This window comes from Pelobates fuscus, chromosome 10 (assembly GCF_036172605.1).
Source record: "Pelobates fuscus isolate aPelFus1 chromosome 10, aPelFus1.pri, whole genome shotgun sequence".
Lineage (NCBI taxonomy): Eukaryota > Metazoa > Chordata > Amphibia > Anura > Pelobatidae > Pelobates > Pelobates fuscus.
This window is the reverse complement of record NC_086326.1, coordinates 37746058-37773815: the sequence shown is the minus strand read 5'-3', so window position 1 is coordinate 37773815 and position 27758 is coordinate 37746058. Positions and strand designations below refer to the sequence as shown.

Sequence of the window (27758 nt, the reverse complement as noted above, 5' to 3'; positions counted from 1 at the left end):
TTCAAGAAAACAAAGCATTTCAAATATGTATTCCCACAAATTGCATACTATATGCTGACTGTCCCTGATATTACATCACAAATTGCATTATTTAAACTGACTGCCCCTAATATATTCCCACACACTGCATTATATATACTGACAGCCCATGATAAAATCCTGCATACTGCATTCTATATACTGACTGCTCTTGAGATAATCCCACACATTGCATTCTGTATATTGACTGCCCCTCATGTAATCCTACACATTGCATTCTGCAATATATACTGACTGCCCACGGTATAATACAGCACATTTTATTATGTATTCAAACTCCCTCTGCATACCTTCCAAGTATCATTATTTAGGAAGGACACTCCCTATTTTGGGCACAATACATCTGTCTCTCTTTCCTGTCCTGATATTTATTTTTTCTATGAACTCCATATTGTTGGTGCGTCTGAGTGTATACCCGAGCTCCACAGAAATAATAAGGACAGTAATGTGCCTCTGAACTACAGTCAATGTGGTAGAAACAAGTCTTTATAAATAAGATAGATTGTTTGTGTTATAAACTACATCTTAGTTGCATCAATTGTTATTAGTAAGTCACTTAAAATTTCTCAGAGCAAACCTGCCCATGGCCAAACCACCAAACCACAGGACCAAAATTAAAGTGTCCCCCTTTGTCCATTTAAAATGTTGAAAGGTATGCCCCTGATGTAATTGCACAGTCGCATTCTATATATTGGATGATCCTAGCAATGTCAATGTGTTTGACATGCTCTGCTTCAATACTGCTCCACTATCACTGAATGCATAGAATTCATTATTGACTTTTAATTGATCAATCTGTAATCCCTACTGAAACCATTTTAACCTGATATAAAACATAATAATTAAAATATGGGTTATGCTCACACTTACAATATAGGTAAATTGAACACTTTTGGAGTCTTGACTTAGATCCCTCAGGCTGAGTTCATATGTTACTTTGATATTTACTCGTTTATCACATAGAATAACACTAAATATGGGATCCATCCTCAGGAAACTCTGTGCCTCACTGTAATATGGATACACCGTTTGATAGACTGGATTATAAAAAGGACTCTTGGGGATTCCGTACGTTGCATACAGTGTTTTATAAAACCCCTAGGAGAACAAGATGAACATGATTGGGAGAGACAGAGAATATAATCTGAATAGACAAATAGTAAGAGAACAGACAGAGAGACAATATAATATACACCATTATCCTTCATGTAATTGTTTTACAGAAACTTAACACGTGACCACTCTGTTTTACCCTTAATGAGTGGAAGATGCTTCTTGGAAAATATTCCAGTTAAAGCAAACATGTAAAGAAGTGTGACTAAAGTAAGTAAACTGTTAAAATGCAGTAAATACAATAGCTAGGAATTTGGTTAAATGTGTGATGTCATGCCAGTGAGTGTTAAGACAATATGGGTGAAAGATTAAGAAGATCTCACGGTCAGAGAGACAGATCCAGTCCATTTGGAGGTGTCCAGGATGAAAACAATTTGCCCCATGTCATTGGTCTGACCTTCCATTATAACTGTTTCGGTCCCAAAACTGATTTGGAGAGAGGCTATAAAAAACTTGACTGCACTTCCATCCCGATTCAGCACCACCAACTGTAACAAAAACACATAACATGATTGTGACTGATCTTCATCCAATAAATTTTCACCAAACACAAAAAATTACCTGATCTTTTACCAAAATCTTAGCAGAACTTTATCCTAGCATTTTACCAAAATGTGTGCCAAATGACAGTGGCCTTGATCCTTCACCATTATGTGCACCGTATGTAAAGAACATTGAACCTCACTCTTCACCACTCGACGTAGGCATTAATTTTTGGACAAATACGTTTTCACCTGAATATTTGTCTATTCTTCCGAAAGACGAATTGACAAATGCAAACTACAATGATTTAAACAAAGATCAAATTGCTTTTGGATGACATTTCCTGCATACAATTTGTTTGTTAATTAATTTAATTACCAGTTCACTCCTTGTAATTTGATTATTTAAAAATAAAAGAGGAAGGGGATTAAATAAATTAAGCCTAAGGGGGGTCAATATGAGTATTGGTATAAGTGCAGTATAATTCCTCCATCATGCTCCAGCCACCATGCAGTGGGTAAGACACACCTACTAAAAAGCAAGCAGCCAGCTGCTGCTATCTGTAAAGAAAAACAAACTATTTTGAGACACTTAATAAAATTATAAAGCGGGGGCATAGTGGCCAGCAGGTGGAGGCTATTAAATACAGTGAACGCGAAGAACATTGTTCCCCCAGCTCCACCCATGATCAGAGAATAGGGGTTCTCATATAATACCTCAGGAGAACCTATTGTCCCCCAGGTCCTCCATTGGTGGCAGGTGAGGTTTCTAAATAATATACAACAGGGAGTGACCTATTGCCCCCTCCCACCCCCACTTTTAAGCCAACCAATCAGAATGCTCTGACAAGTAAGTCTCAAAAGAAGTTTTTAGAAAAGTGAGACTTGTAGGGGACAATTACGGGAACCTATCCATTGTCAACTTGCAGGGTCCAGAACGGATATTATATTCTCTTCTTTATTATATTAGGGGCTGGGGGAGTTGTCAATAGGTCCGCTCCCTATTCATTTTATTTAATAATTCCAGCCTGCTGGCTACATGCCTCTAACCAAGGCATGCAGGGTGGTGCATGAATAAAGCTCATGTATGCTATTTCTTAGTTTTTATACTAACATCTGAAAGATCTGAAAGATCAAAATTAATTTTGATCTTTCATTTGCTTAGTAAATAGTTCCCTAATTCTTGTGTGAGCTTTCCATAAGGATACCAAATAAGAGAGCTATCTACTACACACTTCCCTAATTTGGTACTCTTAAAAAGGCACCACAAGGGTACCAATTTAAGGACTTCTCTGCTAAATAGCTGCGAGATGCATTTGCGGATCTCAGAATTTTTCATTCGTCAAAGTGAAATTCCAAAAATAAAATAATGGTCGATATTTGGTTCACACAAATTATTTTACATTTTTTGTGTTAGCCAGGATAAATATTTTATTTCCTTACACTGAATTTGACTGTTAAACCACGCTCACAGTCCTCATGCCCTGTTTTTCTTTTTGGCTTAGTGACTTTATTCATCAAGGCAGAGACGCTATTTGAATGGCTTTGTTTTTTTTTTTTAGATTAACTTGGAGTTTTATCAAGACCAAAATCAATAAATGCATCAAACAGCCTCCCCCAGTAATCACACTAAGACAATTACACACAATCACACTCATCCAGCCTTTACAAACAATCACATTCAGCCAGCCTCACAAGTACGATTAGCGAACTTCACACGTACATATCAAATGTAACCAACCACCAGAATCACACTCGGGCACTGCACCCATCCCACAACAGGGGGGTGTTTTGTACTGATCCAGTGCCCAGTGGATCCTATTTATGCTCCTACATGTGGCATCATCTACACACTGTTAAGTTATCAGTACAGAATACATAGTATCATCTAGAGCAGGCTTCCCCAAACTCCGGCCCTCCAGATGTTGCTGAACTACAACTCCCATGATTCTATGAATGAAATAGATAGGCTGAGAATCATGGTTGTTGTAGTTTAGCAACATCTGGAGGGCTTGAGTTTGGGGAAGCCTGATCTAGACACTGCACTGTTATTTTGCGCCATTATCCTGCAATGTATCTGTTAAAAACACATGGTATCACTCTGACACTACACCTTTCCAGAACAATGCTTTAGTAAAGTAAAGCAACACAGGTCTACATTTCACGTTATTCTGGAGTCTCATTGAGCATCACATCTGAGTATCACCAACATGACACAATCAGTGTCTTCCCCATTAGGCATACCTCAGTTACCCAATCCTAGAGACATTGAATGCCACAGGAACTCTTCTCTTACCGTTATACTATATGGATGCCCTACTTTATAATATGTATCCATGTCCTGAAACTTTAATGTTCCAGCATTGAAAGCAATGGGAATTTGTTTATCAGATGAGATCTTTACCCCTGGAAAAGAAAGGTTCTATGGTCACAATATCGACAGATTGCTTTTGAAATATTATTGACATTTCCTGTAATCTAAATTTGTTTTGTTTGTTTGTTTTTTTATAAATTTTCTGAAAGAAACTTCACACATACAAGAAAAAACATTATATATTAATAGTAACATCATATATACAATTATATAAATGTACATTAAAAGAAGCTTAAACAATTCTGTAAACATACATTTAATTTATCATCTTTCCAGGTTCCTTTTTTTTTTTTATAAAAAAAAGGATTTGCATCAGTAAACAAATAAAAATTCAAAAAATGTAAAAATAAATTACTTATTTGGACTAGACAGATAGAAAGAATACAATCAAAATCAATTAATCCAGGCACAACTATAAGACACAAGACTAGACAAAGACACTAATAAAAATACTGATAAGATGATATCCATAAAAAGCCACACACAAAAAAATCAAGAATAGAGAACAAGGAGCGTTAAAATAAGACAGTGGTTTCAAAGAAAGGAAAATAAGAGAATAGAGGGAGAGAATAAAATAAATATTGGTTTGGCTCATAGATGTGGGTAATGGAACTTAAATATGTTTCGAATAAACTGCAGTCAACGCCTCCATTTCATGAATGAATTTCATTTTCTTTGGTATCGAGTCTAAATCAGAAACTCCACTTTTCTAACTTCGAGCTATACACGAACACGTGGCAGTGTAAATCTTACACAATTTCAATGCTGTTCATAATAACTGGCTGTCATTTGGCACTGAATTTAGACGATCAATTTTTGGATTTGGGTTATATATATTGTAAATAATATTGGGTTATAATATATTGTAAAGGAGAGAAAATACTTTTGTTATACAAAGTGGTCATATTTCCACCGCATTTGGAAGAATGCACCCTTAAGACTACATCTCCTCCAATATAAAGTGCATACATTTGGTTAAATGTGGGTCATTTCATCTTGATATGAATTGTACCCATTGTCTTTAAAAGTGTTGCATATAGATAAGCTATAGCCATTAAAAAATCCCCAGGTCTCTGTTGTCAAGACCTCACCCAGATCTTTTTCCTAAACCTTCTTGAAATTAAACTTCTCATTTCCATATTGAATCGGTAATAAGCCAAGAATTTCTGAGATGGATCCTTCAATATGGTTTTGCAACGCATATATTTTTGAAAGAGTAGAATTCCTTGCGTTAGTCATAGATCTGTCCCAAAAAAGTGACCACTGCTGTAAGGTTTTGTAGTTCATCTGAAGGCATCCTCAATTTATCCATGAATATGTTCATTATTGGGCTTTGTCTAGACTGACCAATATCTCCAACTGTCACCAAAAAGTATAAAACCACTGTGTAAAATGTTTAGAACTGCGTTTACATTGCCCATGAAACACTGGGTTCTTAACAATTGCCGCATATAGCAACAGACTTGTGGAGAGACCATCTATCTGAGGGATTTTGCCAAAGTCTGTACGTAGATACAGTATTTGGAAGCATCATTTCTAGATCTTTTTTTAAAAAATATTAATGCAAAGCAATGTTGAAAGTTGTAGTGGTGAGTAGTGATGTACCGAACTGTTCGCTGGCGAATAGTTCCTGGCGAACAAAGCGTGTTCGCGTTCGCCGCCACGGGCGAACACATGGGCGGTTCGATCCGCCCCCTATTCGTCATCATTGAGCAAACTTTGACCCTGTGCCTCACGGTCAGAAGACACATTCCAGCAAATTAGCAGCAGACCCTCCCTTCCACACCCTCCCACCTCCCTCCCAGCATATATTTTAGATTCATTCTGAAGCTGCATGCTTAGTGAGAGGAGGGAAAGTGTAGCTGCTGCTGGTTAGATAGGGAAATTGATAGCTAGGCTAGGGTATTCAGTGTCCACTACAGTCCTGAAGGACTCATCTGATCTCTGCTGTAAGAACAGCACCCCCAAAAAGCCCTTTTTAGGGCTAGAACATCAGTCTGCTTTTTTTTTGTGTGTAATGTAATTGCAGTTGCCTGCCTGCCAGCTTCTGTGTCAGGCTCAGTGGATACTGTGCCCATTTGCCCAGTGCCACCACTTACTCACTGGTGTCACAATAGCTTAAGCTTGACATTTAAAAATATTGTTTTTTTCACTGTAATAGAGTGAAGAGCATTTAGTTGTCTGCCAGCTTCTGTGTCAGGCTCAGTGGATACTGTGCCCATTTGCCCAGTGCCACCACTCATATCTGGTGTCACAATAGCTTAAGCTTGACATTTAAAAAGCAAAAAAAAATGTCACTGTAAAAGATTGAAGAGCATTTAGTTTTCTGCCAGCTTCTGTGTCAGGCTCAGTGGATACTGTGCCCATTTGCCCAGTCAGTGCCACCACTCATATCTGGTGTCTCTATAGCGTGCTTTTACAAAGCAAAAAAGTTTTCCAGTGTAAGCTAATAGCAGTCAGTGTCCTTAAAGTGGGTGTTTCAGGCCTTCCTTCAGCGTGTGCCCTGCAGAGCCCTGCCAGTGTACTTTGACAGTTGCCACTCATATCTGGTGTCTCTGTAGCGTGCTTTTACAAAGAATAAAAGTTTTCCAGTGTAATCTAATAGCAGTCAGTGTCCTTAAAGCGGGTGTTTCAGGCCTTCAGCGTGTGCCCTGCAGACCCGTGCCAGTGGACTTTGACAGTTGCCACTCATATCTGGTGTCTCTGTAGCGTGCTTTTACAAAGAATAAAAGTTTTCCAGTGTAATCTAATAGCAGTCAGTGTCCTTAAAGCGGGTGTTTCAGGCCTTCAGCGTGTGCCCTGCAGACCCGTGCCAGTGGACTTTGACAGTTGCCACTCATATCTGGTGTCTCTGTAGCGTGCTTTTACAAAGAATAAAAGTTTTCCAGTGTAAGCTAATAGCAGTCAGTGTCCTTAAAGCGGGTGTTTCAGGCCTTCCTTCAGCGTGTGCCCTGCAGACCCCTGCCAGTGGACTTTGACAGTTGCCACTCATATCTGGTGTCTCTGTAGCATGCTTTTACAAAGAAAAAAAGTTTTCCAGTGTAAGCTAATAGCAGTTAGTTGTCTTCAAGCAGGTGTGTCAGGCCTACAGCGTGTACTCTGCAGACCTCTGCCACTGCACAGTGCAACTCATATCTGGTCTATGTCTCAGGCAGGCAGCATTACACACATGAACGTACGGTTTGATGATGATGATGATGATGTTGTACCTGCTGCTGCTTCTTTTGCTGAGTTGTCAGATACAAGTGAAGCGGTTGATGATGACGATGTGTCCATGGATGTCACGTGGGTGCCCGCTAGAAGAGAAGAAGAACAGGGGGAAAGTTCAGATGGGGAGACAGAGAGGAGGAGGAGACGAGTTGGAAGCAGGGGGAGGTCGTCGCAAGGAGCTAGTGGCATAGTCAGACAGCATGCATCGGCATCCGGGTCAGCCCGACAGCACGCCAATCAACGCATGCTGTGTCCACCACCAGAATGCCGTCATTGCAGAGCTCAGCAGTGTGGCATTTTTTTTGTGTGTCTGCCTGTGACAACAGCGATGCCATTTGCAACCTGTGCCAAAAGAAATTGAGTTGTGGGAGGTCCAACACCCACCTAGGTACAACTGCTTTGCGTAGGCACATGATCACACATCACAAACGCCTATGGGATCAACACATGAGTACAAGCAGCACACAAACTCAAAGCCGCCATCCTCCTCATGGTCCAGCATCTTCAGCCAAGTCAACCACTGCTGTCCTCCTTGCCCCCTATCAACCATCCGCCACTCCGTCTCTCGCCTTGAGCAGTTCCTGCTCATCTGCCCACAGTCAGGTGTCTGTCATGGACATGTTTGAGCGTAAGAAGCCAATGTCACAAAGTCACCCCCTTGCCCAGCGTCTGACAGTTGGCTTGTCCGAACTATTAGCCCACCAGCATTTTTCATTGATATGCATTTCTATTTCTTCTGAGACGACGTTGGCAGGGCTATTCACTTGTGTGATCTGTCTTGAATTGTCATTTGAATGTTAATTTGAACTGTGGGGCACACAAACTTGAATCAAAAACATCTTTAAGCCAACTATGTTTTCACTAAGCTTAGTGAATAACTAACATTAACGAGTCGGATTAAATGCACTCTGCACTCGAGGTATGATCTGTTTAAATGACCCCACTCGGGCCCTAAATGGTAAAACGTTTCACATGGGCATACGAAAGGTACACATGGCAATTAAAATCAGAAAATATGTAAAAAAAATGTAGCTATACTGGAAATTAGTACACCAAAACGATTAAGCTTGTACTTTCTGTACTCTCAGGATTCATGTTTGCACGTTTTTATTGCGAATTTGCCAGGAATCTATTTTTGAAGTTGTTCCCCTCCCCTTGACACGATCAATGACCTGAGAGTCTCCGTAAGCAGGGTTGACCTTTTAGTCCCGTTTTCCATTCAAGTTGTGCATGATGTCCCGGCTAGGTTTCCAGGGACAAATGTTGGACCCTCGGCGTTGCCCCAATATGGAGGGAGCGTGGAGTTTGTTGGAGTCCATGAATGACAGAGTCCATGAAGTGAGCGCTGGTTATTTTGTGCTTTGCTGTCACAAATATTATCGTTGTGGTTGTTTGTGGAATTACTCTTCATTGGTCCAGCTGGTTCATCTTCTTGTTATGATCAGTCCCGGTCAGAGAGCCTCATGTCGTTGCTGAAATGTACGGTTCCGTTGCGGGTCGTCGTGGTGTGAACGAGGTGACCTTGCTCGGGTCCCAGGTGTGCGTGGGCCTGGTGGCGGGTTGCGGTTGTGGTTTTAGCAGACAGTCCTGCGGCAGACCTAAATCTCGTAAGAGTGTGGCTGCGTCTTGTAGGTCATGGATTTGGTGGGTGATCTTGCCTCGTGTCACCTGTAGCAAGCGTGGCAAACGCCAGCGGTATACTATATTGCGCTGTTGGAGGAGTGAGGTAAGGGGTTTGAGTGACCTCTGCCACACCATTGTGCTGCCAGATAGGTCATTATAGAATTTTAAGGCCATGTTCTCAAAGCGGTAGTTTGCCTTACCCCTGATTGCCTTCAAGGTTGCTGCCTTGTCTGCTCCGTGCCTGAATTGAATAATCAAGTCGCTTGATGCTGTTGCAGGGGTTTTAGGTGGCTTAGGGATACGAAAAAGCCCTTCCAAGGGTGTTGCCTTTGCCTGCTTGGGTGGCAGCAAGTCCCCCATCATTCTCCTTACTAAGTGCGGCAGCTCCTCCTCAGGGACCGCGTCGGGTATCCCCCAGGCACTCCTTTTCAATGGCAGTGTATCTACTTCCCTGGGTAAAAGTTTCTGGCTTAAATAAGCCCCGGGTTGCTCGCCGCCATCTGCTCCGACTTGGCTCAGTACTGCTCCCAATCCAAACATAGAAGCGTCTGTATGGACGAGAAAGCGTTTAGTTGGATCAGGAGCATAAAGTACAGGTGATTTAATGAGCGCCGTCTTGAGCTGTTGGAAGGTCTGTTCACACTCTGGGGCCCATACTACTATCTTGAGGAGGTTTTTATGTGTTAGATCCGTGAGAGGTTTAGCTAGGGTGCTGTAATTAGCTAAGAATTTCCTGCAGTACCCTGCGGTACCCAGGAATGCGAGGACCTGGGTTTTAGTGCGGGGGGTTGGACACTTGGCGACTGCCTCTATTTTAGCGGGTTCTGGTTTCTGTAGCAGGCTCCCGACTCTGTGCCCTAAGTCTTGAACTTCTGCCATTCTGCCCACTTACTGGGCTTTAGGGTCAGTCCGGCCTCCCTAATCCGGTCTAGTCTGGCTCCTATGTGGGTCAGGTGTTCGGCCCAGCAGCAGCTAAAAATGGCAATATCATCCAAGTAGGTGCAGGCATACTCCTGAAACCCATCCAGTAGCCAATCTACCATCCTCTGAAAGTTAGCCGGGGCATTCTTCATCCCGAATGGCATGACCTTAAACTGATACAGGCCAAAAATGGTGACAAATGCCGACTTGGGGATGGCGTCCTCGGCTAATAGAATTTGCCTGTACCCCTTGCACAGATCTATTGGGGTGAGGTACTGGCCTCTGGCCATTTTGTCTAGGATCTCGTCTATCCGGGGCATAGGGTAGGCGTCTGAGGTTGTTTTATCGTTTAGCCTCCAGTAGTCCACACAGAAACGGGTCGTGCCGTCCCGTTTCGGTACTAGTACTACCGGGGAGGCCCAGGGGCTGTCAGAGTGTTCTATCCCTCCGAACTGCAGCATTTCCTCAATTTCGTTCCGCATATTTTCTTTAACTGCTTTGGGTATGCGATAGGCGGTTTGGCGAAGGGGGGTCTGGTCTAGGCTTTCAACTTTGTGAGTGGTTAGGAACCATGGCCCCCTTGTCCTGGATTAGTCTTTGGACCTGCGTTCGCTCCTGGGGGTCTAACCGTTCTCCTAACTGTACTTCTCCCAGGTCTCCGCTCTGGCCCTCTTGGTCTAGGAGATCTGGGAGTGGCAAATTATCATAATCTTCAGTGGCAGGTACACAGATTGCAGTTACCTCTTCCGTGAGCTCGTGGTATGGCTTGAGCATGTTCACATGGAGCATGCACTTGCCTCCCGTGCCTGTGACCGGACCGATCACAAAGGTGGTATCACAAACCTGCTCTACCACCTTGTATGGGCCCTGCCAGGAAGCCTGCAGCTTGTCCTTGTGGACGGGTCGCCAAATTAGCACCTTTTGCCCCACCTTATAGCTGCGGTCCCTGGCTCCCTTATCATACCATCTGCGCTTCCTGTGTTGGGCCGCTGTAAACTCTAGCACATAGGGTACGATGGGGGTGCCGCTAACAGTCTCGTCTTCCTCCCAGTGTTCCCTAATTAAATCTAGGGGGCCACTCACTCTCCTCCCAAATAATAGTTCGAAAGGAGAGAACCCGTTGTATTCCTGAGGTACTTCCCTATAGGCAAACATCAAGTGGGGAAGGAACCTTTCCAAGTCTGAGTGTCTATGAACGTACGGATCATCTGTTTAAGTGTTCCATTAAACTGTTCACAAAGCCCATTGGACTGGGGGTGATAAGCGGAGTTCAGTATTTGCTGAACCGCACATATCTTCCAGAGTTGTGCGACTTCGGCGGTAAACTGGGTGACCCTATCCAAAATAATTTCCTTGGGAAATCACACCCGGGAAAATATTTGCATCAGGGCATCCACTACCGTCTCTGCGTGCACATTAGTTAAATCTATTGCTTCTTGGTACCTGGTGGCATATTCCACCACGGTCAGTACATATTTCTTGCCGGAGGGGCTGGGCTTGGATAGGGGTCCTATAATATCTACCGCTACCCTACTGAACGGCTCCTCAATTATGGGCAAAGAACGGAGCCGGGCTTTGTATCAGTCTACCCTCTTCCCTACCCTCTGGCAGGTATCACAGGTCTGGCAGTATCGCCTGACGTCCTGGGAGATACCTAGCCAGAAGAAGTTCTGGGTCAGCCTGTGCTTAGTATGGCTGATCCTTAAGTGCCCAGACAGGGGAATGTCGTGGGCAATTGCGTAATAACTCCAGTCTATATTTTCTCTGCACTATCAATTGCTTTATGGGTAAGGGAATGGATCCGGACACTATTTTTTTCTACAGCAGCCCCTTGTCCCAGGTGTACCTTTCCCCTTCTAATCCTGCCTGGTCTTTATTAATACAATCTTTGTAGATCTGCAGGGAGGGATCTAGGGCCACTTCAGAACTGAATTCTAGGGGGGATGTCCAGGGCGTGACGAGTGGTTAGGCGGAGCTGTGGTGCGGGCCTGCTGCCAGGTCACAACCGGATACGCCTCTTGTACTGCGGTTTGAGGAACAAAAGCTGAAGTCAGCTCCCCCAGGTCGTTGCCCAAAATAACGTCAATGGGTAGGTCATGCCTGCCACACCTCCACGTTTCCGTGCCACACTCCACAATTCAAATGTACCTTGGCAGTGGGTACTTTATAAATGGCTCCACCTGCCACCCGTACAGCAACACAGTCTCCAGTTAGGAGGACCGACCAAGCATCTTTTTCTATCTTACGGTTCCTAAAATCGCTGCCATATACACGTCAACTGATAGGGGATGCAACAGGGATTAAACTGATAAGAATAGTACTACTTAACACACCTTATAATAACGCAGAGAGAGGCAACACACAGAGAGGAGTCTGAAGAAGAGGAGTCAGAGGAGGAAGGTGGCTTTGAGGAGGTGGAAGATCAAACACAGCAGGCGTCCCAGGGGGCTTGTTGTCATCTTTCGGGGACCCTTGGTGTTGTATGTGGCTTGGTGGAGGAAGAGACCTTCAATGACATCAGTGAGGACAAGGAACGGGACATGGCTAGCTTGGTATCCAACCTTGTGCAAATGGACTGTTTGTGGTTGTTTGCGGTGCGTTAAACGGGGAGTTTGGTCTGTCACTGTGAAGCGGGCGTAACCCTTACACTACCTGATCGATAAAACATCATACAGTAGGTCCCTCCCCTCATTATTTTTATGGCCCCCACCCACCGCTCTCGGGTGGGGGCGGGGGGAGGACAGTAGGTCCCCCCCATTGTGATTTATGCCCTCCACCCACCGCGCAGGGGTGGGGGCCGGGGGGGAGGACAGTAGGTCCCCCACCTTATCCTTATTTACTGAATATTCCCCTGTATAACAATGTTTGGCATTTAGTGAATATTCCCCATTCTGCTCTGTGTCAGTGTGTATCAGGGTCTCTGAGGACAGGTGTCAATCCATACCTGCCAAGTGGACCTATGTAGGGGGAACAGTCTCTATTCTGCTCTTTGTCAGTGTGTATCAGGGGCTTTGAGGACGGGAACAGTCTCTATTCTGCTCTTTGTCAGTGTGTATCAGGGGCTTTGAGGACAGGGAACAGTCTCTATTCTACTCTGTGTGAGGAGGAGGAACGGGAAATGAGTAGCTCGGCATCCAACCTTGTGCAAATGTGGTCTTTCATGCTGTCGTGCCTGTTGAGGGACCCTCGTATAAAAAGGCTGAAGGAGAACGACCTGTGCTGGGTGTCCACACTACTAGACCCCCGGTCTCTATTCTGCTCTGTGTCAGTGTGTCTCATGGTCTCTGAGGACGTGGAACAGTCTCTATTCTGCTCTGTGTCAGTGTGTATCAGGTGCTTTGAGGACGGGTAACAGTCTTTATTCTGCTCTGTGCCAGTGTGTATCATGGTCTCTGAGGACGTGGAACAGTCTCTATTCTGCTCTGTGTCAGTGTCTATCATAGTCTCTGAGGATGGGGAACAGTCTCTATTCTGCTCTGTGTCAGTGTGTATCAGGGGCTTTGAGCACAGGTGTAAATACATACCTGCCAAGTGACCCTATGTAGGGGGAACAGTCTCTATTCTGCTCTTTGTCAGTGTGTATAAGGGGCTTTGAGGACAGGGAACAGTCTCTATTCTACTCTGTGTGAGGAGGAGGAACGGGAAATGAGTAGCTCGGCATCCAACCTTGTGCAAATGTGGTCTTTCATGCTGTCGTGCCTGTTGAGGGACCCTCGTATAAAAAGGCTGAAGGAGAACGACCTGTGCTGGCTTTCCACGCTACTAGACCCCCGGTCTCTATTCTGCTCTGTGTCAGTGTGTATCATGGTCTCTGAGGACGTGGAACAGTCTCTATTCTGCTCTGTGTCAGTGTGTATCAGGGGCTTTGAGGACGGGGAACATTCTCTATTCTGCTCTGTGTCAGTGTGTATCATGGGCTTTGAGGACAGGTGTCAATCCATATCTGCCAAGTGACCCTATGTAGGGGGAACAGTCCCTATTCTGCTCTGTGTCAGTGTGTATCAGGGTCTCTGAGGACAGGTGTCAATCCATATGTCAAGGTGTCAATCCATATGTCAAGGTGTCAATATGTCATATGTCAGGTGTCAATCCATATCCATTGCGATTTAGGAATGTTAGGTGATTTCTGCCCTTTATGGATTAAAACCAGACTCTGCATCAACTGTGTGATTTTCCATGGGAGTTTTGCCATGGATCCCCCTCCGGCATGCCACAGTCAAGGTGTTAGTCCCCTTTAAACAACTTTTCCATCACTTTTGTGGCCAGAAACAGTCCCTGTGGGTTTTAAAATTTGCCTGCCCATTGAAGTCTATGGCGGTTCGCCCGGTTCGCCGGTTCACGAACGTTTGCGGAAGTTCCCGTTCGCCATTCGCGAACCGAAAATTTCGTGTTCACGACATCACTAGTGGTGAGCAAACAGAGTCTTTTCTATCATCCCATCAAGTTTGTCCTTGCAGGGAGTATCATTTCAAAGTCTGCAAAAATTGTGTGGACCTATACAAGAAAATTAGGCAAGTCATTCCCTTTCCTCCCACTGATCTCTGATAGACATCTACCTTAATGGGTAGTCTTGTTTTCATCCAAGACCAAGCAAACTTAAGCATATGTTTTTGTAGATTAACTAAATTCTTTACTTTTATAGTTATAGGTAATATATAGATAATGTTCTAAACAAATATATATGGTAGTATTTTGTAGACAATTTAAATTCGGCAATTGACAATTGAATTTCTGGATGCTTCTGAATGTCCAAATTGCAGAATTGCTGAAGTGCAGAATTTTGGAAGTGCCGAAGCGAACCAAATTACCGAAGTCCCGAATTGCCGAAATGCAGAATTTCTGAAGTGCCGAAGTGCTTCAGATTTCTGAAAAGTGGCAAAATAGGAGAGGGAGGGAAAATTAAGGGAATTATGACAGGAATCTAACCCTAACCCTACCCCTAACCCTAGCCCAACTCCTAACCCTACACGTAACCCTACCCCTAACCCTACCCCAATCCCTGCCCCTACTCCTAACCCTACCCCTAGTAACCCTAGCCCTAGTAACCCTAGCCCTAGTAACCCTAGACCTAACCCTAGCCCTAACCCTAGCCCTAACCATACTCCTAACCCCTAATCCTTAAACCTTATGGTTAGGGGTAGGGATAGAGTTAGGGTTAGGGGTAAGGTTAGAGGTAGGGTTAGGGTTTATGGGTAAGGTTAGGGTTAGGGGTAGGGTTAGGGGTAAGGTTAGAGGTAGGGTTATGGGTAGGGTTAGGGTTAGGGGTAGGGTTATGGAATTGCCGAAGTCAAGAAGTCCAGAAGTGCCGAATTGGCGAATTGCCGAAGTCCCGAATTTCGGAAGTGCTGAACCGAACCGCCGAAGTGCAGAATTCCCGAAGTCCTGAATTGCCGAAGTCCCGAATTTCGGAAGTGCCGAACCGAACCAGATTTTTTTGCCCATGCACAACCCTAGTATTTTTGGTAGTGGCATAATTTTCAAGGATTAAACAGGGTTGATAACTGAGATGCTAAATGATTCAATAGATAATTTAATCTCAGTTTTAACATTAACATTTACATGATTACAAAGCAGTTCAGATATTGTTGTGTTCAGAAATATTTTTTATCTCAGAGCTTCTGTAAGGATCTCAGCATAGTTCTATTAAATTTAGAGATTGTAGGCAAAACAAGTGTTTTCACAGAGACATAAAGAAGTGGCACCTTATTTCTTAATTCAGAGAATTTGTAGTGCTTTTGGAGGTTTTGAAGACAACTGATCATACTTTGCACAATACTGAAAAAAAAGCTCAGCAGGGCAATCCTGAAGTCAACTCCATCAAGTTCTCACCAGGATTTAAAAGGGCATCTATCTGTTCCCATAATGATCTAAATAAACCATGCTTGAATTATATCCATTAAAACTCATAGGTGTTATTCACTAAACCAGGAATAACTTGTTGAGAATCTGCCAATATTATTTTAGGTCAAAAAAACTATTCTCCAAATCAGGCATTTTGTTTCTAGTAAAGTTATTTTGATATACTGTTGCCAATACACTTGTTAGTTCCCCACAATTGCTGGCCTAGCAAACAAGCTCCAAAGGTGGTTATTGTTGCAAAACTAGCCACTTCATTGTGAAAAGACTGTTAATTCGTCTAGTTTGACTTCATGAACAGAACATGGACATATCGAACAAACTACCGAATGGAAGACCACACAGTGGAGTCGTGTGTCTCCAATTAAGAATTGCAACATGGTAAACCGCAAGATCCTAATGGTCAGATGGGTGGTCACCGTTCGTATGAACGAACACGTGGTGGTGGCCATCTTTGAGCACAAACGCCCAGCGGTGTTTGGTTGTCGAGTGCATGGAACTAAAATCGGCCACTCAACCTCACAAACACTGCTGGACTTCATTCCTGTTCGTACGTGTACTTCCGTTCATCCAAACAGAGCGGGTTCACCTAAATGAAACCACCAACCTCCAGACGCACGACTACCCAGTTTGTAAATATGTACGTTCGTCTGTTTATTCGTATGAACTCCCGAAAGAAGACCGGTCAAAACCTGCAATTGCTTGGAACTGTTTTGGGACTTCACCTCATGGCTGACCGGTCCAAAACTTCACTCGACTGGCTTTAATATTCTACCAACGGATGTGAGCGGTATTTCAACAGATTGGGTGCTCAAATCCCACCTATTCAGTCGTGGAGTTCTGATAAATATTATACGAATTATTATGTTCTAAAAATATTGTGTAATGTTCTGTACTGAAAGATGATTTAATTAAAATATTGCTCTTACGCAAGTATCTCTCCAGTACAGAAAAGGATCCTGGGAAATGTTACTGTACTCCCAGTTTTGCACAAGGTCCACCAGGGGAAAACCCCTGGGATGTCATTATGGAAAGCCCTTGCATGGGGATTTGTATAAAGCTGGCTGTGGTTCAAAAAAAGTTCAGTTGACTCCCAAAACTATGTTTCGTCCAGGTGTTGGGGAATGGGATTGGAATTGCTATGCTACCCCTGACTACGTCTACCAACAGAGATATTACGGTTTATACTTCTACTCCGCTACAGTTATAATGTTAGGATTATAGCCAAGTCCATAGCAATTTGGCACCCGAAGCCATAGCCAGCAAGGTATTATAGGGAGGTAGCAGGGCTTCAGGGGATAGGGTTTTAAAGGGTTACACAAAGCATCAAAATCTCCATAACCTGCTGTATTTGTTATAACACCAGGAGTACCCTGGAGCTATTCACCGGTAAAAGGACAAACTGTTTTACAATGAATTGCCCTTGTGTATCCGCAAACAGGTTTAGAACATTGTCAATTATGTGGTTCATATATTGGATGACAGCACAAGCTGATCACCCTCAGCCAATGAATGCATGGAAATATGCACAGACGGACACGGTCAGGGATGGAACTCTGACTAATGATGCTCAAATGGCTCTGCTCTAGCAAAAGTTACAATGAATCTCTGTATGTGCAGAGTTTCATAGTGAAATTGTGTGCATACAAACTCCAGGTACCAATCACTGAAGTGATTCTGGTGGTTGGAGTAACCCTTTAAGAAATGGAGACCGCTGGCTTTACAGTGACAGTATCAATGGCAAAGAACCTAAACCTAAAGGATTACTAAGAATGAGAACAAGATTTGTGGACATTTTGTCCTACTCAAACTGTTAACACTCACCTGTTCCAACCTCTTCAACAACTGCAATTATCTTGATTGATTTGTAATTGTAATAAGCAAACTCAGAAAGGCTGAAGAATTGTGTTTCAACAGTTGTTGAAAAGCAACCATTGAGGTCTGTCTGTTGAAAGGAAAAAGTAAAGAGAGAAAATAAAACAAATTGAGAGAGAGGTAAACACACAATCAGTAATGTATTTTTTTTTTTTAAATCTTAGTTTTAAGGGTTGTATCATGTTTTATCAAAATGACAACAATGGGGTTTATCGACTAACGTCTGAATTTAGTAGACTTGAACATGGCGGAAATATTTGGAAAGTTTTTTTTTTTATTTTGGGTAGACCAATAGACATGCATGTGATGGTTTAGCTCATCTGAATACTGTCCATGCAAAATATTCTGAGAAACTATTTAGATGAACTGAAAGTGCACAAGAATGGTCTAATCGGTGTAGTGCACTATACGATGATTAGATACAACTTTAAAACCACCTGCCAAATAGTGTGCAGGCCCCCCTTGTCCTGCCAAAACAGCTCTGATCTGTCGAAGCATGGACTCCACAAGACCTCTGTACATGTCCTGTGGTATCTGGCACCAAGACATTTACAGTAGATGTTTCATGTACTGCAAGTTGCAAGGGGATCTGGGGAATTTGGAGGACAAGACAACATATCTGCTGTGTTCCTCAAACCAATATTGAATTTTTTTGCATTGTGGCGGGGTGCATTATCCTGCTTAAATAGGCCACTGCCATCTGGTAACACCATTGCAATGATGGTGTTACATGGTCTGCAACAATCTCTTGGTAGGCAGTACATGTCAAAGTAACATCCACATTAATGCCAGGACCCAAGGTTTCCCAGCAGAACATTTCCCAGAACATGACAATGCCACCGCCAGCCTACCTTCTTCCATTAGTGCATCCTGCTGCCACAAACATGTAAATGTGAAATAGAACAGAGAATAACCCCTGTAAAAAAAATACCACCACTCCAAAACATCAAGTGGGTAGACACAGCAGAAAATGCTTACTTGATATAATGTCGTTGCTTGTCAGATAAAAATCCTGGTGCTTTCACCCCAATGCTGGACTGATCTTAAACACAACTTATGTAGTACCCTAATATTTCCATTGAAGTCCACACGCAGTAGCAGTTCCAAAATAATGCCACAGGTAGGGTATAAAAAAGTGCACCATTTATTGAAAAATAGATAGAGGAAAAAATATAAATAGAAGCCTACCTAAAAAGATGTTACCTCCAATATCTGCATCAAAAGCCAGTGTGCAACTGACATGCACATTCAAATAGGTGGAAATGAAACACCATGCATCAAAAACAAAAACAAACCATGTATCAACTGAACATGCTCGTACATTGCATGAGTCATTTATTCAGTTATACAACTATATGGAGCTTCAGAGTTATGGAATTCAGACAACTCGCCAATCGGTCAAAATTTAGACAAATTGCAATGAGGCCAAAAGCGAAAGCACAAGTCTAGATTTAGAAAATGGAAATTTAAAGGCAAAAGTTAAGCTGAAATATCTAGTAATAATGAACTATGGCAAAGCTGGAGAAGCTGTCCAGATTAGACATTTTATCTAAATTCTGCCTCACGGATTAGTAAATAAACCCATTTGTATTATGGCTTTTTTATGACTGTTGTGATTGCGGCCCAATCAGAAAAGTATTTTTTATAAACTAGATAACGATAAGCCTGGAACAAATGCAAACAATATTTCAGCTGAACGCCACAAAAGAATTGTTCTAGAAATTCACTAAATTTCAAATATACAAGGACTGCAGAAGAAGGTGGTTTGAAGTGGCTGTCTAAGCACCATAACCACTGCAGTTTACCCATCCCCAGCTGCACCAGTAATGTGGAATTTGCACTTCTGCTTTACCAATAACTATCCTATCCACCCAGGACAGTGATGATTGGCTGCTAAAACTGTAAATGGGTAAGACTAAACTACATTATCTTTCTTGTGGCTATAAAATACTTACTTGACCTTCAGAGGTGATGCAAATATCATCTGGCTGACGATACGTGGAGTAACACATACGAACTTCAACAGACCCACTGACTCCTTTTCCATACGTATACCTGAACACATGTGAAAGAGAGACATTGACTCATCCACAGAATCTCTTGGTCTCTAAAAAAGGACAAGTAATGACTGACCAAGAAAGCAAACCATGTAACCCTATATATATTAAAACTCCCTCATACAAAAAAAAAAAAAAGGAATAAGTGTAATTGGTGCTAACCAGTAAAACAACAAACTAAAGAGAAAAGTTAAGTGCAGCTGTAATCACCTGTGTGATTAATCACTATATCACACTTACGGAAGACATACAGACCACAGAAAATATGAAAGAGCACTAAATGCATACAGACACCACCCTAGTAAACCTTATGGGGTCTGGAATAGAAATCTACAATAGCATCGCTCAAAATGTAGTTCAAAGTTGAGTAATATTTGGTAAATATGTTCCAGAACACCCATTTATGCGTGTCCCTTTTCCTTGGAGGCAATTAAAGATAGAGTTACTGTATTTCTGGAGTTTCTCTGAATCTAGTCTGATATACTTGAGCCAGTTCTATAGGCTCATTCAAATGTGAATAACAGGACAGTTTCGCCTGCTCAGAGTGCATGGGAATTAAATTAGTTTTTTTTAAGAGCACTGCTATAGGGAGGCAAGGAGGGAGACAAACACTTCCCCTTGCAGGCTCAGCTCTATATGCAAGGACACCTTCATATATCTGTTTCCAGTGTGCTGTGCTGGGGCTAACTATGTCAGATGTGCAGGGAGTTACTAGCGCCCGGGACAGAAGTTAATTAGTAGCAGTATGTGCAGTGTTTCAAGCAGAAATACTGCACATACCGACTCCTACCCTTTTAAATATAAATATATTCTATATATTGGAAATGGCCTTTGCACCCCAAATAGTGTTGATCTATATTTCAGTGGATATTCAGAACAGCCATTCATTTTATCATAAGTGACGCGTCACCTGCTACAGACTTTCAGCTCGAATAAGGAATCCAGGACATATATTTCAACTGGCTTTTCAATGGTCACTTCAAACCGTGGCAGCACTGCATGAGAAGAGAGAGAGAGGAGAAAGAACAGAAGGTAACAGAGAGTCTATAGAGAGTCTGTATCAAGGGTAATAATGGCTACAATGTAAATAAGCCTGAGTTGTTTGGTGAAAATATTAGAGAAAATGGGTGAGTTTCTTAATTGTGAGTGCTACAGAATCCATAATCTTCCTCTCACTACATGATACATTTTCATTACTGCTTTAAAGATGAAAAAAAAAATTATATATTTTTTTCTATTTTTCAATTTCTATTTTTATTATATGTTTTTTTTTTATTATCCACTGTGGTTGCATAAAAATGAACATTACATATGATATCGGTTCATATCCTTCCTACAAGTTCCAAGGGACAAGACCCTGAGAAGTCAGGCAAGGCCTAGACAGAACCGGGACATGTGAGTGTGAGTGTATACAGAGAAATTTGGTAAGGAGGTTTGTTCATAGTGGGTGGAGTATTAAGGGGGCAAAGGGGTGGGTTAGTATAAATAGACAGGCAGCTAACAGGATAGAAGCCATATTAATTATCAGTTGGTAACAGCTTGGTAATTGCGTGGTAGTTGCTTCCTTTTGTACCTGCTTGCCAAGTGCTGTTTTCGGCCAGGGTATAGGTATGGATCGAGGCTGTCCTTTCTGCCCTCAGGGCTGAGGCCTTACAAGATGGGGGTGAGCATCTGCAGGCTCAGCTGGCTTGTCTGCAGGCCTCTGTGGTGATTGCCGCCTCCCTGCCCGGCAGTCGAAGGGGTTCTCGGAGGCAAGCTCAGCCACTGGAATGTTTCACCCCTCCTGGGGAGGCAACAGGCTTTCCTTGGCTCAGGAGTGCAGGCCCGGTCTCGCGGAGCCGATGGTCTGCGGCCGCGAGGCTTCTTACATCTGCCAGCGGGTTCCTGTGACTACCCAGGCAGCCGGGAGGTCCGCTTCAGCCCATGCCAACTTTCAGTCCCCCTATCCAGCCCCTCTTTCACGTTCTGTTCCTGGCTGCGGATCATTCTGGTAATGGCTTCTGGTATCCAGTACTCCTTTTACTATTCTTGTTTAGTATTTCTTGGTTTTTGGTTTTCTATTCTGTGTCTGGTTTTCTTTATGCTGGGTTTCTGGGTTCATTCTTGTAGTCCACCCCTGGATTTCCCAGTCTCTTGGATTCATTTAAATGTTTGTTTTATTTGTCACACCCGTTTGTTTTTGTCAGGGTGGTAGTCCGGTGCCCGGAACCCAGACACAGTGTCCAGGTGGCGGGGCATGGACCGGGACCCATAATGCCTGATGAAGTGGGAGTCTTCAGCGTGGAGGTGGATTAGCAGGGTCTGGTGCAGGGTAACCGCACGCCCCCTGGTGTTGAGCACCAGCGTTTGTGCAGCCACAACCAGAACCCTGATTCAGCTTTTGCGGATCCAAGGAACTAGGAAATAAGCAGACCTCCCAGGAGCTGTATAGGGAGGCTCTGCAGCAAGGGTGTATCCAGTACTAGAAACAAGACAAAGCTAGAACAGGCACCAAACATGAAAACAAGACATAACTAGTAGAACCCAGAACCAGAGAAGGATAGGAAGCTAAACCCAGAACATGACACAATACATAAGGGAACATTAACTAAACATGGGCATGACGGGACAGGGCTGAACAAGGACAGGTATATACAAACTAAGACACGACGAGATAACATAGGCAAAACAAGAGGAGAAATAACTAAGTACTACATATGGAAATCATGGGGGTTTAGTCACACTATATGATCATACATTGCATAAGCCTGCCAACAACGCCAATGTACCCCATATCTGGCAGGTCCTACACTGCCTAATGTATGCTAAAACAACCACAGATTAAGAACACATATATAGCACTTACCTGCAAGAAAGGACAGAAGCTTTGAGCCGCTGCCTGCAGGAACTCCAACACATAATGAAAGCTGGAAACATAAGGGTGTGGCACATAAAACAAACATTTAAAGGAAACCTGGAGACTGGGAAATCCAGGGACGAACTATAGGAATGAACCCAGAAATCCCAGCATAAAGAAAACCAGACACAGAATAGAAAACCAAAAACCAAGAAATATTAAACAAGAATAGCAAGAGTAGTACTGGATACCAGAAGCCATTACCAGAATGATCCGCAACCAGGAACAGAACGTGACAGTTTTCACTCATTCATTTATGTTTCAGAGATCCTGCAGGCAGCTGCTCAAGGCTTCTGCCCTTTCTTGCAGGTAAGTGCTATATATGTGTTCTGTGGTTATTTTAGTATTCATTAGGCAGTGCAGGACCTGCCAGTTATGGGGTACATTGGCGTTGTTGGCAGGCTTATGCAATGTATGATCATATAATGTGACTAAATCCCCATGATTTACATATATAGTGCTTAGTTATGTCTCCTCTTGTTTTGCCTATTATATCTTGTCTTGTTTTATTTTGTAATCCATGTACAGTCTTGTCCTGCCCCTGTTTAGTTAATGTTTCCTTATGTCTTGTGTACATGTTCTGGGTTTAGCTTCCTATCCTTCTCTGGTTCTGGGTTCTGCTAGTTATGTCTTGTTTTCATGTTTGGTGCCTGTTTTAGCCTTGTCTTGTTTCTAGTACTGGATACACTCTTGCTGCAGAGCCTCCCTATTCAGCTCCTGGGCGGTCTGCTTATTTCCTAGCTCCTAGTTCCTGGGATCCGCAAAAGCTGAATCAGGGTTCTGGTTGTGGCTGCACAAACGCTGGTGCTCAACACCAGGGGGCATGCTGTTACCCTGCACCAGACCCTGCTAATCCACCTCCACACTGTGACTCCTACTCTGAACATCAGGCAAACTGGGTCTTGGTCCTCGCTCGACCGTGTGGACAGACCCAGGGGTCCCGGTCCACGCACCGCCGTCCGGACCGCCACCCTGACACCCGCACAGCAGGAAACCACAGTCCCACCTCTTGGACTGGCTGGTCCGCGGCTATGCAGACTGATGGAGTTCCTGTGCAGGCTGGATCCCCTACCAAGGCCGCCGATGGATTTCTGATGGCCCTCTTATCTTCTGTGGACCCGCTTAGTGCGACCCGCGGCCCAGGCAGTCAGAGTGGTGGACGGGACTCCAGACGGGTGAGTAGGCTGCAGGGTGTTTCCTTGGGGGCAGAGGTTTCACCTCCTGAGGAGGAGGGGGGATTTCTAGAAGTAGTGTGAAACAGCTGTCTCTTACCCTTTCCTGTTATAGCTCTGCTAGCCCATTGCCTTCCCTCTGGGTTTTGCCTTGGCCCACCAGACACCCTTTGCCTTCCCCGTCCTCCTGAGGTGGGCCTATCATTCTCGGTGGAGAGGGATATGAATTTTTCTGTTTTTTCTTCCCAGGTGGCTCTGGACCAGGCTATGTTTCAAGTTTAGTTGGGCTCTACTCCGGTTTCAATTCCACTGGTTGCTGCAGCTCTGGCCCAACCTCCGGTTGGAGTAGCTCTGCTGCTCCAGTTCACTCCAGCGCTGTCGGGTGAGTCTGGTTCTATATTGGAGGATGGTTGGGTGGGGGTTGGGGGTGGCAATGGCAGTCCACTTGATTGGGGTTCCATGGTGAGGTGTCTGCAGGGATTTATGGATCAGTGGAAGCGTAGCTCAGCGAGGTCTCCATGCCCTTCTTCTTTGGAAGCGCAGGTTCGGGCGGGATAGGACTCTTCTCCGGGAAAAAGAGCGGGGGAATACCATGGTCTCAAAGGGCAAGGACGCCGGTGGACATCGGTGCGATGCTCCCGTGGCTAAACCGTTACAGAAACCGCAAGGCTGTTTCATGAGGGTTTCTGCAATGGGTTATGGATTCCCCATCAGGCTAGGGATTCTCTTGGGGTTTGTCAGAACCTCAAGTCAGTTCAGGATTACCCTGAAGTAGTGGCAGACAAGTTCAACAAGGAGCTGTCATTGGGGCATATGGTAGGCCTGTTCTCGGCTCCGCCGACCTAACCTTCAGGTTAGGAAATTATTCTTTATTCGTCCTACCCGTGTGGAGGATTGGTGAATGATGATATTGATGTGGAACTGTACAGGGTTTTGTACACATCTTTCGACACGGTTCAGATGGTCCGGGCTGCGGGTTTGGGGGCTCTTATGGCAAAGGCAGATGTCGAAGCGGCTTTTGGCTGCTTCCAGTGCACCCCGGCTGTCACCACCTACTCAGCTGTTTCTTCCAGGACAGTTACTATGTAGACCTCTGCCTGCCCATGGGTTATTCAATCTCCTGTTTCTATTTCGAGTGTTTCAGCACATTCCTGGAGTGGGTGGTGTGGGAGGAAGGAGTCTGTAATTTGCTGCTACATTACATGGATGATTTCCTCTGTGTTGGTCCCGCTAGTTCGGACATATGTTCACACCTTCTTCGGATCCTGGAGTCGGTATCGTGTTTTTTGGGGGTTTCTCTGGCCCCTGATAAGACAGTGGGTCCTTCTACTTGTTTGGGTGTCTTGGGGATTTTTCTATTTGTATATATTCTTTGGGTTTTTTGTTGACCCATGACCAGTAGCACCCTGGACTGAATTGCTGTGGCTGAGTGCGACCCTACTCCTTTTTTTCTATTACTCCTTACCTTATTGTCTGGCAAACAACACTTACCAGCAATCAAATATTTGATTGCTGGTAGGTGTTGTTTGCCAGACAATAAGGTAAGGAGTAATAGAAAAAAAGGGGTAGGGTCGCACTCAGCCACAGCAATTCCGTCCAGGGTGCTACTGATCATGGGTCAACAAAAAACCCAAAGAATATATACAAATATAAAAATCCCAGGCACTCACTGCGAATTGTATGCAGGCAGATTTATTGCAACGTTTCGACCTTTATCAAGCTGAGGCAATAAGGTCTTTATCAAGCTGAGGCAATAAGGTAAGGAGTGTCACGGCCTTGTCTCAGCTGCCGAACTTCTCAAGAAGATTCAATTGTGACAGCTGCAGTCGCTCTTGGGTAAGCTGCAATTCACTTGCTGAATTATTTTTATGGGGCAGGTGTTTACTCGTCGCTTGGCAGCTGTGACCGCTGGGGTGTGGTGCCCTCATCATTATGTGCGAATTAGTCGCCCCTTGCTCGAGGACCTGTCGTCTGGTCCATCTTCCTGGAAGGATTTAATGGTCATTCATATTGGCAGGCACCTGAGGTGTCTAATGCCGAGCTCCACCTCTTTATTGACGTGGCTGGAGCAGTGGGTTTTGAGGCCGTCTTCGGAGCCCACTGGTGTGCAGTCTCCTGGCCGGAATCTTGGTATGCTGTGGGTTTAACGAGGAATCTGGCTTTCTTGGAACTTTTCCCTATCATGATGGCGGTGGAGCTCTGGGGGGATCTCCTGCGGGGTCACAGGGTTGCCTTTCATTGTGATATTATGGGAGTGGTGTTGGTCATTAATAATTTGTCAGCATCTTACCCTCCTGTGGTTCGGCTGCTGAGGTGCCTGGTCCTGTGTTGCTTGGTTTTGAATGTGCACTGTAGGGCTGTGCGTGTGCCGGAGTTGCTAATATTACCCCAGATGCTCTTTCTCGTTTTCAGTGGTGGGAGCCTTTGGTCCAAGGTGTTATCCCAGAATAATTGGAGGGGGCTAAGGAACCCAGGGCTTTTGAACGGAGCAGGATCAAGTTAAATAACAAGTTTCTAAATTTGTGAAGGGAATGGGGGAGGCTCACAATGCGTCACCGCATCTTTGAGCAGAACGCAGTGATATACTTCAGGGTGATGGGTCCACATTATGGAGGTAGGACGGGATTTATTTAATTTGGTATTGCAGGATGCATTGGAGGAGGCCATGTCTTTGGTTTTGGGGTGGCCCCGCTGATGTAAGGGGTAAACCAGCTGGTTTTGTGTATGGCCCTTGTCAACTGTGGGTTGGATCAGGTTGGATCAGGTCCGTGTAAAGTGGATGGGTAGGGCTGTCCCTCCCCTAACCTGAGGAGCAGTTATGGATAACAGACGTGCCCACTGAGACAATTATTGACTACTGGTTAGCATTACATGGATGCAAGGCCTAGGAAAAGTTGGAACGAGTGGGCAGGGCAGCTGCCCTAAGTTATGTTTTGGTTGGCAAGGTGGTACTCAGCAACAAAGATTTATTTGCTTAGTAATTATGTATATGGTGTTTTATGTTATAAAGTTGAACTTTAAAGATTTATATATTTATATTTTAATAAAGCAGTGGCCTATTTTCTCCAAAAGTAAGTCTGTGGTTGTTATTTCGGGAAATATGTGGTTGGGGTGTTATTGGTGGGTTAAGTTTATGCCCATACACATTCACCCTTTACCTATGCACATGGACATCATTTTCTATTCCCTTTTTCTTGGACCATTACAAGAAACCCCCATTATTTTACTATTGCCCTCATACTTATCTATCACTTAAAAAGGGACCACCATGGACAGTATTTCCTTTATACCCATTGTGCTCAGTGAGCCTACTTTGTCCCATAATTTGTTCCGTCCACCAATAGTTCCTAATGCCCACAACTCTATGATTAGACAATGTCTGGCTCTGGAAAATGTTAAATACATGGTCCAGAGCCAGTATTGTATTTTATATCTTTGTTATTACCTCTGGAGTTACATTGTGAGGCAGTGTGCAGTTAATGTATTAGAATCATTGCGTCAATCTATGATCTTAGATACAGTATGTTCCCTGTACTACTACTGAATAGAAACGCATGGAAAATATTACAGACCCAGGTATTCTCCTTTCTTTTCTGAAATACGGATAAATGCCTACCTTCTTCCTGGACAATAAAGGTTTTTAGAGTCTGCCCATTATCCACATTAATAGTGTAGGTGCCGAGGAGAGGCTCAGAGGTCAGGTCAAAACTCAGGTCAACAATTCCTGAGTTGGTTTTGATATCCAGCCACTGGGCAATACGGTTACTCTTAGAATCCTATATATATATCACAAGGTAGGCAAATAACATGATTAACATGTTTAATAAAATGGCATCCTCCCAATTCACAATAAACATTATATATCCTTCCATTTTATACTTGCATTTCCGCCCTATATATTCCTTATTCCCATCCCAACATTAAGTATTCATAACTCCTTCTCTAACAGGACTATTTGCTAAAGTAAATTCAACGTGAATTTCAAACATAAGGCCACAATATCTGAACTGAAAGCATAGCTGACAAATATTTTTTTCCAATTTGGTTATTTTGACCTTAAATTTGAAATTCTCTTTGAATTCTCACTTTAGTGAATAACCGTGTAAGTTTCTTGCACCTCTGCAATTCTCCAGTTTCTTT

General features: G+C 43.7%; 1 protein-coding gene across 1 annotated transcript in view; it reads right to left on the bottom strand.

The window, feature by feature from the left end:
- LOC134574693 (alpha-2-macroglobulin-like protein 1) overlaps positions 1-27758 on the bottom strand; it is a gene marked incomplete at its 3' end in the record, with an annotated part of 117709 nt that overhangs the window by 46389 nt on the left and 43562 nt on the right. Inside the window, exons 9-15 of the mRNA XM_063433812.1 lie at positions 27235-27394; positions 20461-20545; positions 19449-19548; positions 17443-17563; positions 3931-4040; positions 1476-1640; positions 910-1137 (exon numbers count right to left, since the gene is read on the bottom strand). Of these exons, the coding sequence (XP_063289882.1) occupies positions 910-1137; positions 1476-1640; positions 3931-4040; positions 17443-17563; positions 19449-19548; positions 20461-20545; positions 27235-27394 (969 nt within the window). The remainder of the gene's footprint in view (positions 1-909; positions 1138-1475; positions 1641-3930; positions 4041-17442; positions 17564-19448; positions 19549-20460; positions 20546-27234; positions 27395-27758) is intronic.